The 16,826-nt window shown below is 42.0% G+C and overlaps 1 protein-coding gene across 6 annotated transcripts in view; it reads right to left on the minus strand.

Moving 5' to 3' along the window:
- The window catches only part of NYAP2 (neuronal tyrosine-phosphorylated phosphoinositide-3-kinase adaptor 2), a 136,888-nt gene that overhangs the window by 15,790 nt on the left and 104,272 nt on the right, over nucleotides 1-16,826 (minus strand). For all 6 annotated transcript variants that reach the window (XM_035334246.1, XM_035334244.1, XM_035334245.1 and 3 more), the window contains one exon: nucleotides 11,364-11,467. In XM_035334246.1, coding sequence (XP_035190137.1) covers nucleotides 11,364-11,467 — 104 coding nt within the window. The remainder of the gene's footprint in view (nucleotides 1-11,363; nucleotides 11,468-16,826) is intronic.

Genomic DNA, 16,826 nt, shown 5'->3' on the forward strand with positions numbered 1-16,826 from the left:
ATTCTGGTGAAATGACAACAGCCATGAGAACAAAGCTTGGATGGTTCGTGACAGCGCAGATGGTGGGGAAAACCTTGCTGTCCTGTGTCGTGTTTTATGCATCAGGCACACACAGTTCGAACAGAAAACATGGTACAATACATTCAGTTCATATACGGAAAAGGTAAGACAAGTGGAAGTGCATGGAGGTAATAGAAATGTGTATGAGCAGACAGATATTTTTTTTCTACCTAGAATACAGAACATTTGGTTCATTTACAGAAAATGCCTATATATAAACCCATGCTTTCATGAATTCATGCCATTTTTATTTCTACTTTTTTTTTTCCTTTAAGAATATTATAAAATTCTTGCCCTGAGTTAAACATAAATACACACAGAAAAGGGAGAAAAAGGAAATTGCATGCTTCTGTTTTGTTTTTTATTCTTTTTTTTTTTTTTTTTTTTTTTTTTTTTTAACCAAGGCACAATGTCTTCAATAGTGGTTGCAACACCATTTGAAATAAACTTTTCAATTGTTATTGTTCTGGTACTGCATCCTTCTTAATGTGACTAAGCTAATTGTTTGCACATAAAAGTCTCAGAACAAGTTTTGAAGTGAATTTACAAGTTTTAGAAGAGAATAAGCAAATTTATGAGAAATGCCTTAAAGAGAGATTCCATAAAGAGGAAGGAATGCTACCAAACAAAATCCTTTATTGGCAACTTATGGATGCTTAGGCTGAAATTATTTCACATAATTACATTATATATTTATTACTACTGCAAATTTTTACTTATCTGTAGTAGAATCACAAACAATGCTGTAAGAGCTGTTAAAAATGAGATGAAGAACCTCCACTTAATTTTTAGTTTCTTGTTGTAGACAGGATAGGACAGTGATCTCACTAATTCAGTGTTTCATAAGCTGCAAGAGGTATTGCTTAGTAACACTTTTCCAATTAAACAGTCAGACTTTCAAGGCATACATCTCCCCGTATGTCTCATGGACCTGCCTAAGTTGTTTATTGGGAATATTAGGTCTTGTTTCTGTTTCTGATTACATTGCATTAAATTCTATACCCCATGCAGAACTCTGACTCTCAAAAAAATAATAATAATAAAATGCCTGGGTGGAAAGACTGTGCTTTGGTTGCTGTGCCTGTGTCTGAGCCCTCTTTGTGGGGTACTGGAGGCACGCAGCCATACAAAAGTCCTACAAAGAGAAGGTGCAAGGGGAAGCCCTGTCAGTCACAACAGACAGCACCAGGAGCAGGGCACCCTGCCCTTCACTGCCTCCTTCCACCCCAGCTCCTGACTTTCTTTCTTTTTTCTTTATAAAAGCATTGTGTGCCCACACTAGGAGGTTCTGGTCCGCTTTTGCTTTAAGCATGCTGAGAACCTACTTCCTTTCACTTACAATACAGGATGTACAATGGGCTAGATCTGCCTGCCTTCTTGTCCTCCTACTGATGTAGTCTGTTTTGAACTCCTCACCAGTTCCCAGGGGCTATGGAGTGTAAGTCACCTTCCAGGGAACAGCCACATACATGTGCTGCATCAGCTGCAGTGTCTTTCTCCACACATTTATTTCTCTGTTGAGCTTTTCAAAGTACTGAAAGACTGTCCCAAGTCTATCAAAAACAGACACAACATCCCCACCTCCTCCCCTCCCCGCCCCCCCCAACAAAAAAAATGTAGGTAATATCTTGATAATATCTTCTTATGCCTGTCCTCTCCATTTTTAAGAAGTAATCTCCCAGATCTGTGAAATCACTAGGAAAAGAGGGAAAAAAAAAAAAAATTGAGAGGGAAGTGAAAACCATCATGAACACTGTATTCCATTCTTTGTCAGAATATTATTGTATTTGAAAAGTTTCAGCTACTTATGTGAGGGAACAAACCTCTTTCTGTACTCTACTGGCAAGCTTACAAGGCCCGTCCAAGAACAACAAGAGATCAGAGCAAGAGAATGCAATATTCTTCCTCCCACTCTCTTCCACTGTATCTTAAATAATGGCAGCCAAGCTGGCACTCGAGGAGTGAGGAAAGGTAGGAAGACAAAATATAGGCCTGGTGCTCAGAGATCGCAAGGTCTGATGACCCTGCTCCCACGTCCAACACCCTCCTTCTGCAGAAGTACATTTCTCAAAGCCGGCCCGCTTCCCCCAGCACAACGTGTGCCTCAAACTGTGCGTCCTAAAAGGCCGTGACCATTGGCACATTTGAAAAACGAGCAACAACGTTGTAGGAGCTCTGCTGCTGTGTGGTCACAGCCCATAGTGCTCCTGTTCGATACTTTTTGTGCCCGGGAGGCCAAGCAGAAGCCCCGCGCTGTCAGCGACATGAAGTGAGCCACCACCGCCATGCTTGGGCCGAGGGGCCTGCCGCGGCCACAGCATGTGCTCGGGCCTCACAGCGTGCGCTTCCTCCGGCTCTTGATAAAACAGGGTCCTGGCAAAGCAGGACCCAGCAGCGTAGTGACCTGCTTCTGCTGCATGACCAGCTGAATGCTGAAGAAAAATTTCTGGGACAGCAGCAGCAGCAGGGCTGTCTGCCAACAGAAGGTGGCTCTGACACATTTGCTTCCCGTGCCAATCAGTCAGGCGTTGCCTTGGAGGTGAGGGATGATGGATGTGGCAATTCCATCCACTCCAAGGTCTTCATTTTCTTTTCTTCTTTCTTTTTTAATAAGAGTTCTCTGTTTGCTGTTTGTATATTTAGAAACAATTTGCACAGCTTTGGACTCGTGCACTGATTATGTAAGACCAGATTCAAGCTGAAATTCAGCATAATGCACTGTGGAGCCTTCCCTACAGCATTAAAATTCTTGTTGTTGCTCTCATCCAAAATGTTGACAGTGTTTTTAGCTGGACTGACGACAACAGAATTTTGCCTTCATGTGTGCAGTGTATTTCTCCTTGCAGGAAAAAAAGATGGTGTAAAGTAATCCAATGGCACCCTCTCGTGGGCACGGGGCCCTGCTGCACTTTGTAAAGGCATGAAAGCATACCAAGAAATTCAGTCTCCAAAACCTTCAGCAGTGCAAACTCCCCAGAAGGGTGTGTGGCACTTCAGGACACAGGTCGTGCCCTAGCACTTAGGTGGTGGCAGTCGGTGCGATGCCTCATCTGTGAAGAAGGCCTGAACAAGGCCTGTGGTTCTGAATGGCTCGGATTTTCACATACACTCAGGCCAAACTCTGACCAAATCCAGACATCATCTCAAGGTAGAAGCTGGCCCACATCCCACCAGTGAAGTGCCTGTGCCAGGGGGGTCTCTCAGTACTCTACTTTGGGTTCCTCCATGCCTGTCTCTCCTCCCAGGTGGGACCCAGAGGCGCTTCTCCCTCCCAGCCATTTGCAAAACCAGCATCACAAAATTCAGTTTGTGTCTACCTTCGTTTGTTTTCTCCTATGCAGACACTAAAGACATCTCCATGGAAGGAGCAATCCACCTCCGTAAGTGGGACACTTGAGAAAGAGACATCATTTGTAATTTTTTTTCTAATTACATTTACCTTGTTATCTGGTGTTAGACATTCAAATGCATTTCATTATGTTAGTGGCATATAAATCTAATTAAAATCACTGTCAAAGATATTACACCATATTGATTACACCATATGGATTTTACACCATATACTGCACTTTCTAATTTCAGTGTAAACCTAAGCTTAAGCAGCCACATATGTACCCATCTATTCCATCCTACAACCGCTTTCTTTCTCATTTGTTATGCTGGACTTATAAAACCTTGGGGTAAGGACAGGATTTGTTCTACTCACATTGTCTACCCACACAGATATCTTATTTATGATATTTAGACAACCTTATTTATGGACCTTATTTATGATTCTTCAACGCCACAGATGGTATTGTGGTAGATCCTACTGGCCAGAATTAGGAACACTTTGGATCTAGTGACTATCCCAAGCCTTATTAAATAAGTGATGGTTAAACAGAAGGAGTAATTAAGTCCCTTTAAGGAAACAGCATCACGGGCTACCATCCAAAGCAATAAATGGTGTATAGAAAGTGCAGACCAAAAACCCATGAGACTTCTGATTACAGAGCAAGAGGCTAAGGGACTGTTACTACACTGTGAAGAAACAGATTGCATGAAGAAAAAGATCAAGTAGCAAAAAGGAACAACCACAATGTTGGCTCCAGGAGCACAGAGACAGAGATCTCAGAGCCACTGCATTGGCTAAAGGGGAACAGACTTTACACATAGGAAGGAGAAGAAAACTATTATCACCATCCCATGAATTGTCCTATATGTTTCTAAATATTCTACATCCAAAATACAGAGTATACTTTCAAAAATTTTGAAAACGGGGAAAAAAAAAAAAGAGATAGCCATAACAGAGCAGTAATTAGCACTGTAGCTAGGTACGACTCTTGAACAGGAATTTGGGATTGCGCCTCACCTGAGATCTTTAACCAGCAACCCAGTGGGATCTTTATTTTCCCTCCAGCCCAGAGAGCAGGTATGACAGAAGTTGGTGCTTTCATTGCAACCTCTCTGCAGTATTAGAACCATAAAAGCAGAATCATTAGGGTTTGATGCTGCTTTCAGATTGTGATTCTTCAAGGACTGCATCCAGCAAGGATTTACAGTACCGAGCAATGACACTCATTTACGCCATTAGCAGACACTAATTCTCTTACTAGCACACTTTTTTTTTTTTTTTTTTTTTTTTCCTGTTACAATTTCACTAGTGTTCAGACAGGATGAAAGAGTACTCCAGTCTACAGAGTTCTCCATCTACCTGCAATTACTGTATTTCTTTCATATAATGGAAGTTAAAAAAAAAATGCTGTGATCAGATATGGAACAGCATGGATCTGCATTTATAGATGTTCATTTTTCAGCAGCAGAAGTCATTAAACGTGGCAGCCAGGAACCCAACCCTGCTAGGAGGCCTAACAAGTGCAGGGTGTTTATTGCCTGCGTTGAACTCCTGTACGCTACTGCTGGGGAAAACTACAACTTTAAACTGAGAATAATAGAAGAGCACAGATGCATTGTTTGTGCTCAGAGTAATACAGAGACCATATGCTTTCAGATGCACATTTGCCAACTAAAGCATGATAATGCCAATTCATTGGGGATGTTTTTGGTCTAGGTGCTTTCAAAAATAATTATAGCCATAATAGTAACAATTTAACCTTCTTGCATTCATTAATTACAGGGTGAACACAATGCTTACAAGGCATACAAAGACTATTATACGCTTTGTATACACAACGAAGGCCAGAGACATTAAGAACTGGGTTTGCGATACTTAGTTGACCCAGAACAGAATTACTCGTGCACTTAGCCATGAGGCAAACGCTTGGCTGCACTGCTGAGGCATGCTCAGTACCTGTCAGGATTCAACTCTACATTATTTCTCTCAAGTTTTGTGAATTTCTTTCGGTGAGCCTATACTGCACTTAAACTACAGGGCATTGTTCTAAGAACGCATGTGGAGAGCAGCTAAATAGATACCTAAGCTTTTTTTGTGTCATCGTATTTCCCTCCCACCATTCTTTTACTTTACAGTGGAACAATTCAAACTATGTGCTTGGGATTTTTCAGCTGGAATATAAAATTAAATAGCAGTTGCCCTGAGGATAAGGTCTCACATCACTTTGAATGTGAGATTTTTTTTTTTTCATGGTAAAACGTGGGTGTTTTAATTGCATTTTCGTCAGCACCTAAACATCCAGGCTTAAACAAAAGGCCACCTATGCTGCTGGGCGGGGGGATTTGGGGTTTAACTGGCGAGGAGGGCGCAGGCCCTAAAGCCAGCGCTGCGCTGCAGGGCGCGGGGACTGCACCAGCCAGGGAGCAGCCACGGACAGGGACAGTTTGCAACCACTGCTGCAGAAGGCTCAGTCTTTAATTTATCTCCCAGAGACCTGCGGAGAGGTTCTCGGCGCACGCCGGGTTTTTTCCCAGGCCCTGCCCAGGCCCTGCCCCGTGCTGCAGGGGTCTCGGCGAGTGCCGTGGCGCTGCCGGGGGCCGCCAGGCGGCGCCGTCGCCTCACGGAGTGCCGCGACCGGACTCAGAGGGCCTGGCCGGGCCTCCCTGGGGCGGGCCGGGCCGGGCCGAGCAGGGCCGGGCTGGGCCTTGCCGGGCCGCTGCAGGCGACAGCCGGCCCCTGGTCGGCCGGCGCAAGCTCCGCCCGAGCGGTGACACGACAGAAACCGCAGGGGGTGTGGAAATAGGCCGGTGGCACTTGGTGCTGATGGGAAACCTTCATAAACGTCCTCCAGCTGCCGACTGGAAGTAGAAATTCTGCTTTCTGCTTCCCTGCAGGCTTTAATACATACACAGTAGAAAACTACGCTAGAAAAATCCTGGTTTCTTGCTTTCAGGACTGTGCTCCGGAAAAACTCCGTTTTCCATTTCCTTAAATCAGCTTTGGTAGTGGGTTCAAATACCAAAAACAAGCATCTAAAATTCTTGCCCATCAAAGCCACCCACTGAAAGCGTTGGCAGAGACCCTTCCTTTGGTGCTGGGCCACAGGGACATGGTCTGCTCGGCCGGCTGTGTGGGCCCCCTCTTGTAATCCCGTACCGACAGGGCACGGGCTGAGGGCTCTGCCCAGCGGCTGGAGGCCCCTGGCCTGGGCTGGGAGGAGGGAACACAAACACTGCCTCCGGCTGCTGCGGGCTGGGGCAGGTACCACACGTTTGGAGCTGCATTTTGGGAGGAAAAAAATATATATATCTATAGAAAAAGTTCAGTGTTGATTCTCTTTTCTAGTCTTTTCTCTCTGTTCTGGCAATGGAAGTTGAAGTTCCTTCATAGCTGCCTGCCTATCTTTACTCCCTCCTCTAAATTATTCCTTCTAATCTCAGCACGGCTTCTGGATTTTACTTTGATCACCACTGTTAAGTTTAAACCTTCTTTCCTTGCTTAAATTGGAGATAGGTATCAGTCCCCCCTCACAAGAAGACACCAGGCCTTGCAAGGTATGCTTGCCTTCCAGAGATTAGGACAGCATACCTCAAGGAGACAAAAGTAAAGGGACTAGAGTGCTCCCTTCCCACTGAAAAGCAAGTAACTAACTGGCAGCGTGAGGAGAGGCTGCATATCTGCAGATAAGGTACATAGTTTTGTGGAAATGTCTGAAAGCAGGCTCTGCTTCACAGAAAAGCTGAAATATTGAATTGTAGCTATCAGGGGCTTTGTTATCAAAGGGTGTGTTTTCCCTGAGGTTGTGGATCATATAAACAGGTGGACCTTTTCTTCAGGATGTGTCTATAAACGTGCCATTACAAACATGCTGATACACAGCTTAATACACAAGACTTTCCAATGGCTGTCTATATCTTAATTAAAAGAAATTTCATTTTGCAAAATTCGTTTGCCAATAAATAAAGAAATAAAACAAGAGATAGTTATATTGGCTACTTTTCTTTAGAATGGAATTTAGCAGATTTGTGTGTGTGTGTGTGTTTCAAAGAAGCCTGGCAGTGACCTAGAGATGGCTTTATGTACATTAAAAATACGGATGCAAGATGCTCAGCTCTCCAGCAGGGTGACTTCCATAGTACAGGTTGCTTGAAACATTTTACTCTTCACAAATAAGCATGCTCAGTGCACATATATCCTGTATGTGACATGGATTTCCTATGTAATCCTTTGTTACCCTGAGATGAAGACAGAGAGTGACAGGAGGCTGGGAACCATCAAATCATTGCGGTGGTATCCATGACTCCAAATCCTTCTTACTTTACACAAGCAAACAATTTAGTTCACTACAGGTGTGCCCTGCCATGCTTGAGGATTTGCCATTTCAGGGGCAAGAACACCTGAGCATGTCTGCTACAGAAGCTGCAGCAATATGGGAGATCATTTATTTACTGGGGCATCCTGGGATCATACTTGATTTCTACTTTATGAACCTCATGTTCTGGTTAACTTCTGTTTTGTCTGCTTGGGTGGCTACAAAAGACTGGTACTTGTTTGTGTTTCAATATAATGGTCAAATTCCGATGGACTTCCCCTGTTTCTAGTTTTATCCACACATTACTTGATATCTCAGGTGCAACTTTCTTACTTTCTAGAATATTTTTCCATTCCCTGTAAGCTCTCTGCTAACATTGGAGAACCTCTACAGGGGAACCCATTCTGTGATATGTAGAACACCTCTCTACTACTTACATTCCTCTCTTTAGGATATATATTAGGATATGTATTTAGCATATGTAGCTATTTGCCACTTCTGGAACTCAAAGATACTCCATACTTCTGCCATATTATAGTTTCATGTTCACAGTTACATTTTGACTTTTTTTTCTACTTCCTTAATTTCTTCAACTTTTTTCTTACACAATAACTTTAGTTACGTGATTTTTGTTTTGTTTATCCTTCACTCTAAATTTAGTTAATTCATGACTTAATCCAAGGTTGCTTCCTGCAACCCTTTCAAAATGCCCTCGCCATTTACCAGAAGTACAGAACAGCATGCTCTCTGCCTCTGTGTGTCGGTAACTGCAGGTCACCACTTCTAAGTGTTACTTTTAAGGGTTCTCCATCAGAGACCAGCCACGTAATGCACTGTAAGCCCTTTCTTTTTATTTATAAGTGATCACTGTAATGCTTACCATCCATACACCATAAATATGTCCCATAAATATTACCTGGTTAATCCTCGCAACTCCTACACCATTACAGAAGCAGGGAAGTAAGGCATACAGGAGTTAAATGCCAATAGTTATAAAATTAGCTAGTATTTGTTTGAAATTCAAATTTAGGTTTCCTTAGTTCAGACCTTCTTTGAGTTACTAAGCATTCTTACTACTTGCATGAGTTATTCTGTATTAAAACTGATGAGCCTTGGAGAGCTCAAGTTAAATGCTTGCATGTTTTCTCAAGTTAAATGCTCAAAAAACACTAGTTGGGGATCCATGAAGATTTGAGAAAAAGAATCAAAACAGTATTCTGCCCTTTCCCAGATGTACCCCTCCACCTTGAATCCCTGTGTGAACGTCAGCTGTGCCCATATCATCAACACAGAGGTGGATGACAAGAAGCTTAATCTTTTGGAAAGCGTAACTGTTGGTGATGATGTAGTTAAGGAAACCAGTATCAATATAATCAATAGCCACAGCACACAAAAACAAATACACTGTATGCCACCATCTGTCAGACTCAGAATGGGCTAACAACCCAGGCATTTCCAAACACATTTCACTCATCATAGATTATTTGCACGTTCAGGTAGAGTAGGTGTATAAAGAACACAATCAATGCAATGTTTGTATCAGCCAAGGAGATAATGAGACTTCTGTCTTTCAGCTGGAATCAGGGTCAAATCCACACCTTTACAAATTTATGCATTCATAAGAAATGGCAATTTAATAGATTGATAGTAAGAAATTGACAACGGGAGGGGAAGACGAGCAGAGATAAAGCTTTTACCAGTTTTTGTTTTTTCTCATGAAGACATGCCCATACATTATTCAATTAACAAGAATACCCTCTACAGTCACTTGAAAATTCCTCTTATCATCTTTGTGCCTTTCTTCTGTTTAAAGTGAGGTGGATTTTTCCTCCACAGTTTCAGTGAACCCTGACTGCAGCTTCTAAGAGGCTCATTATCTCTTCTATCACATCAGCTTCTGCTTTCAAGGCTTATTGTTTAGTTCTTAATATAAATTGAGAGACTAAAATGCCTTCAAAACACTGAAGGTGCCTTTGCCACTGAGTATCCAGCAAATCATCATGTCTGACGTGAGACCTGCTTTATCAAAAAAGGTGTACTACATGAACACCAGGACACTCAAGTCCTTTGGAAGTACTATTACCTTAATTTCTTCCTTCAATAAAAAAAATAAAAATAAATACTTGATGCACTATTTAAATAGGCTGTCATTTTGAATCTCCGTTATGGATTTGATTTTATGTAAAATATGTTTTAGAAACATGCAAGGCATTGTGTCCAGCAGGACTCTTAAAGTAACACAGTAGCTTCAGTTTTGCAGTTAAATCATTTTAACCAGTATGGACTAGGCTACACAACTACAACCTTCCTAACAAGTACAGGATGCTCTGGATTGAGTAAATTGACCTTATTCTGGTTTCTGCTTTGGCCAAGAGCTTCTTGAAGCAACTCACCAAGCTACAATGAACTTAAATAGGGAATTACATGTGAAGTAGTCCTAAGGGAGTTTACCACTCAGATCTCATTGAAGTTCAATAGGATTATGGGAACTAATTCCCTGAAAGCCAACTGAAAATTCACCATCTAAATAAGGGTGCTTGTGTGTGTGTGCATACCTGTATGTGTGTACGTGCACGTATATAGATAGGTGTGTGTCTGTGTGTACGTACACCCGCACACATACACAGCCATGTACGTGTACACACAAGTGGTACAACGTTGGAGCGCTCTGAGCTTGACAGAAGGTATTCACGTTATGTTTAAGTGAAACCTTTCCTCTCAATTACTACTCTCAGCAGTTTGTTCTGTCAAACTAATAATACAGGTCTGTGCAGCGAAATGATACAATATCAAGTATTAGCATATAAAATAAAGGTAAGTATAGGTTTCCCATGTCTTTATTTCTTTTCCATTTTCTCTCTGTTGGAGAAATTTGCCAAACCCAAACACTTCAATTTATTTCTTAAGGGTCTGTGTGGCATTATTGTTTCTGATGGGGGAAAAAAAAGTATCTCAGTTTGAGATATGAGGAGAATTTTACCCCTTTAGTTTGTTTTTTGGTTCCTAACAATATACAATAGATATAACTGCAGCAGACTATTTCATAGTCCTGTGAGCATTACAAGGCCTAAAGCTGAAGAGAGTCTAGCTGCCTTAACTAAACAAAACAACTTGCTGTAAGAGCAGTTTTCAGGACAGTGATAAATCACAGTGTAATACAATCATGCACTGAGCTCAAAACAAATGTAAGACTGGCACAAATATTATAGTACGACTGGGGAGTAGTCAAAGGTATGTACACGTCATTGACAAACATCGGTGCAAGTGCTTTAGACGACATTTAAAAGAAATTTACACTTAAACACAGATTAAATTTATCAAAGTTTGATAAATTTTAAAGACAGTAAAAAAGTACAGAAAACGTGAAAAAATAAAAAATCCAGCGAATTCATACAGTACAGTTTTACTACATTTATATTACAGAATGAAGACAGAAAAGTATACAAAGAATTAAGAGCAAAGAAAATTCTACTGGCTGCATCCAGTGGAATTTCGTTGCCAATGAGAGATGCGCACACACAAATGCACGCAGACGCACAGAAAATAAAGACAAGAAAACAAAAACTCATCTACTGTAACAAATGACAGACACAGAGGTGAGAAACATTTGGCATGTTGCAGCACATGGAGTCATTCACGATTGGCTAACGATGGTACCTGGCTCGGCTGAAGGTCACTGGCTTGCCTGAGCGGAGTAACGGATGGAGGAGGCACACCTGATGTGGACGCAGACCGACCTAATCTGCAACTTGCTTTAGGCTCTGGGAAAGAAAAGGAAAGAAAAGAAACCAGTGAATTGGAGGCTGGTTACTGCTGCATTAATTGAAACATGGTAGACCCAGGATTCACTTGAAATGGAGACTCCAGGCTTGGGTTCCAGTTTGTCTTGGGCATTTGGCCCAAAAGTTGGGTTAGAAGAAGGGGGGTTAGGACAGAACCCATCCAACATCCCAGCTTCTCTCCTTGCTCTCTATAATCTCAGAAGCTGAAGTAGAAAGTATAAAGCAGCAAACAGACAGGCAGCACATCAAAAACTCTCATTGCTCTCCTCCTAAGGAAGGACTGTACAGAAGCAGTGAAGATACTGTGGTACTTTGGATTTGGAATGACACCAAAAGCTCTAGGAAATGTGTTAAGAGCAATAAGCTGAGAGACATGAAAGCAGGAAGAAAGGAGAGAAACTGAACTTCAACAGTGGTAAATTCCAAACTCAGTTCCTCAGCACTGAGGTGATTACAGAAGCCTTGAATAGAAGAGAACGTTCAGTTCCAGAGAGGAACTGAACAGAAACGACATAGGTATTGCATTTCCCCTCTGTTGTCCATGGAAGCATTTTTCAGAAGGCTCCCCAGTGATTTCCAGCGCAGCCTACAACTGTTAACGTCCTGGCATGAAGGTGACCGTGCGGCTCAGGAGTTCTGGAGGGTTTTAGTGTCTGAGCTATGCTGACACCAGCGTGCTACCCCACAGTGTTCAACACCCCACATCTGGTCTATAACAAACTGTTGTTTCCTGAGAAAAGGGTCTGCCTCTTTGTGCTTGAGAAAAATAGCTGTCCCTATACTTCGTGTTTATGGCTGAGGAAATATCTCCCTGCAACCCATGACCTTTGGCTTAGAGGAATGTGTTCATTCTCTTCATGTTTTGTAAGTCTTCCTCCTAACCCTGTACCTGGCTTTTCCATATAGCAGGTAAACACTGACAACAAGGACACTCTCATTCAGCAGATATACTTTGTACAATAGTAAACTTCCAAGTTTTTTTTCTGAAATGATGGTGGTTTAATATGAATAACAATTATAATAGTACCATGCCTCCTCACAATGAGTTGAAAGAATTTCTCCCGTTTGGTTGTATATTTTCACAAAGAGAAGGACTTATGCCTTCTGTAGGTTTAGGAAGTATGCCTTTGAAGCACGTATTTTCATATATCTTTTGCTTCCATCTCTCTGAAATATATTTTCTCATGCCTCATTTGCACTGCTGCTTTGTCTGTGTGTGGTTTATATTAATATCTCTCTCCTACCTGGATCTCTAGTATCATCATTAGCCACTGGTCAGGTCATTGTTTGAAAGGAATAAAATTGTCCATCACTAGCACATCCTTAAGCTCACTTGGCATGTCCTGGAAACTTGAGGACAGCTGGCACAGTACGCCACCTACCAGCAGTGTGCTGAAATACGTCCTTCCAGTCTCACTGATGCTTTTTCATTGTCACCTTAAATGCTTATCTTCGTTGGAATTCAGAATTCAACAGAGTATGGAGAAGAGCTATCCACTTAAGCTGGAGCACTTAGACCAGTGAAAGCATCTGTATGGGTGAATATTCATCAACTAAATATTAATAGGTTGGTTAGCATCCAGCTGGCTGAGCAGCAAAAATATTTATGCTGTTTGACGAATGCATTATTCAATGCACTCATTCCTAGTCAGTCTGTAAACATACCACGAGTCAACACGGCAATAAGCAGGCAGAAAGGAGCGGACTGATCTCCCCCATAACCTTGTGTTTTGTACATAATCTGTTGTTTTGCTTTTTTGGGACTTTGGTAGTTATTTCAAAGGTTTGATTAGATTTTTGTTCAGATTTCACAGTCTGCGTGCCAGATTTCTGACTGGTTCTTTCAGTAGTACAGATATAATAACAGAACTCGTGTCCCCCAGACCCCCAAGAAGTGGGGTTTTTGGTTGGTTTTCACCTACTGCTAAGTAGAGGCTTTGTTTTTGCCATGACGAGCAAAATCAGACGCGGCATGTCAAAAACTCTGAGGTATTGTCTGCTATTGCTTCTGAGTTGTTTTCTTTACTTTGGAAAAGCAGAGAGAAGTGTCATAATCTCTAATTTGGATATATATATATTACCATTTCCTTGCCAAAGAGACTCTTTTCATCTAGAATCAAAGAAATAAAATCTATCACGCACAGATGAAGTATTAGTTCCTTTATCTCCCTGTAATATATTTTACAGTATTAAGGGAACTATTGCAATTTCCGTGGTGATCCTCACCAAGAGTGGTTTCAAAGACTGTTCTATCTTTTTAGCAAAAAAAAAAAAAAAAAAAAAGGAAAAAAAAATTCAGGAAGTTAGGTTATGCAATGAAATGGATTTTTTTTTTTTTAATAGCCATACCATTGCTCTCAGAGGGAATATTTTTAGACCAAATAAATATTCTACTGTAATTAGTGCTCTGAGTATCATCTTCAAACTGCACGTTACTGTGGAAAAAAGTCCATAAATGCTCTGTTGCATAAGTGATGTCCAACTCACTGTTCTGCATTCTTCAGCATGTTATTTTTTGGCTGGACAGCTTATTTACTGTACTGAGGGTAACTAGATTTTGAGTACAATGGTCATTTCAAATACTAATATGGACTTTAGGCTGTCTAAAAAGTAGTGAGAGGTTTTCTTGAATAATTTTGTCCACTGTCCAGCAGCTTTCGGTATCTTGAACTCTTGGTTACCATGTTCATATGGTCAGTTCAGCTTGTCTACAAAGTCTGCATATTGATACTGATCCTGGTTCTAGAATGAGAATGGTTTTAATATTTCTTGATGAGAACCTTGAAGGCAGAACAACTTCTAGCAGCAAATCTCAGGGATAGTTTCTAGTGTGAATGATATTGAGATAGCTCACCATTAACATATTGAAATGAGTAGTCATGAGACTTCTTGAGAAGTTCCCCCTGTGACTATAATACATGGTGTGGAGCAGGGGACATCTTAGGCAGCCTAAGCACATAGGGAAGGCTCGCAAGACATCTGTCCTCTGAGGAGGACCCATTTGGTCATGCTCCATCATACTGCTAGCTAAAGTACATCTGGTGGGAGGTGGTGGAGTCACCATCGCCGGGGGTGTTCACGGAAAGGTTGGACATGGTGCTTAGGGACATGGTTTAGTGGGTGACATTGGTGGTAGGGTGATGGTTGGACCAGATGATCTTGGAGGTTTTTCCAATCTTAATGATTCTATGATTCCATACTGATAAAGCTGTCATGGCACCTCAGCTCTGTGCTGCACTTCACTATGTGGACGTATGGTTCGAAAGCAAAACTGCCTGAAAGAGTTCCAGAGTCGCCCCTCTGAACACAAAACCCTCTCTGCATCCACCACTAGGAGCCTTTTGCCATTGCTGCAAGCTGTTCGAATGCTGACGAGGACTAGCAGCCTACTGCCAAGCAAGGGAACTTATAGGCGTATGTCTAAGTGCTTTACTGGATGGGGGCCAGAGGATGCAGTGCACTTGAGTAGCCATTAGAAATGCCCCTTGCAATCAATGGGATTTGAATTCTGGAGCAGCAGGTTGGAATTCAGTAGATTATTGAGGGTGGCTACTGAGCTGCTCTGTAGATATTATTTAGTTATGTTATGCACAAAAATGTTCATAAGATTCAGTTGCTATATTTAACCTATGAAACTTTTGTGGTGTCATTTTGCACAGCTTCAAATGACACATCCCTCTTAGTGTGCCACGTTACAAAAACCGTGCTGCTCACCAAGTGCCTGAACCACCTCCAGCAGCCAGGTGCTGACGCAGCGCAAAGCCAGGAGGGGCTGGCTGGTCAGCTGTGTATCAGTCCCATCAGGTCACCCGTTCTGTCACCCACAGCAGCCACAAGATTGCCAGCAGTCCCCGTGGTAGGGACCACCTCCACCTCCACCTCCACGTGAAGTATGCCCACAGACATGGTCAGCTGCGCTGGGACTGGCATTACTCAGCTCTCAGGTTTAAAGCCGAGTCCTGACAATGCCAGCAGGGTTACACGTGGATACAAGTGAGCAGACAGCCCCAGTAGGACAGCAGTGTGGGTGAGAACTTTAGGAGAGAATACCCAACACAGAAATACAGGTTTTCCAATCACAAATAAGATTGCCTTAAAATTGTGTACTTGATTTGTATTTAAGCACTCACATAAATGACCTGTTTTCCAGAAGCACAACAAAGTGCTGTCATCTTAGCTAAAAGATGTGGAAGCTTGGTTGGTTGCATTTAGGGCAGAGGGAGTTGCTGGATTTTTCTCAGTAAAGCAGAATGCTGAGATGAGACACGATTTTATGGAAATATTTTCTATCAGTTTTATACCAATGTGTTATGGGTTTCTATATTCTCCAGAAATACAACAGCTCTGCAGAATTTTTATTTTTGGATCTTAACGGGAAGAATTCTTTTATTCATCCAAGGAAGACTTCACTCTGCCTATCCTAATCTTAATTCAAAAAAATACTCTGGCTGTCACTTACATTGGAGAAGCTTCTTATCCTGTCACAGTCTCTTCTTTGCACATGAAAAGAGAAATACTGCTTATTTGCTACAGCTGCCAAGAAGCACGTTTTGAATTAAACAAGGCGATGTGACAGGCTGAGAGTAATCACATGCAAAAAAAAATTTTTAAAAAAAAAAAAAAAGGAAAGAAAGAAAGAAAACATGCATACTGGAAAAATGAGTCACACCTATTATCATCATACTGGCCTGGCCGTGTTGGTCTCCTAAAAAGGAGTAAGCTGAAACATAACTGGAAATTATGCAACCTTCAGGTGGAATGAGATATATGTTATTATTTCACATACAGAAAGTATTCAGGACTTCACCTTCAGGAGGCACTTAGTGCTGAAAGCACAGCAGCGTGTCAAACTGACCTGTTTTCACAAAGGAAGCACCGAACCCATGCAACTCAGTGTTACTAGATATCAAGAGGCCAAAAGCTAAGCTGTACTCAAAAACAAGTCAGATGACAAAAACCATGTCTGCATTAGATGAGGTATGTTTTAAATTAAGATTTGTTCTGAACTGTCATGTTTCAGATCGATGTCAACAACATAAACAATGAGGTAAGGAATAAACTCTGGCAGCGTTTTTTTCTTTAACACTTCTTTCTGTTTTTCTCTGAAGCTTCTGGCATGGATATCCATCAGTCTCAGGACTCTGGACCAAAAGGACAGTTTGGGAATTGCTTTGTTTCAAACGGCTGTAACGCCACCGCTGCAGAGGGCAGTGCAGGCATCTGCAGTCCGGCTCTGGCACGGTGTGACCCAGCACGCTGGAGATCACACGCCTGGCTCCTGGCACACTGGGTTGATCCCCTTAGTGTACAGCGCCCAGTACTGCTCGCTTGGTTTAGG

This window comes from Oxyura jamaicensis, chromosome 9 (assembly GCF_011077185.1).
Source record: "Oxyura jamaicensis isolate SHBP4307 breed ruddy duck chromosome 9, BPBGC_Ojam_1.0, whole genome shotgun sequence".
NCBI lineage: Eukaryota > Metazoa > Chordata > Aves > Anseriformes > Anatidae > Oxyura > Oxyura jamaicensis.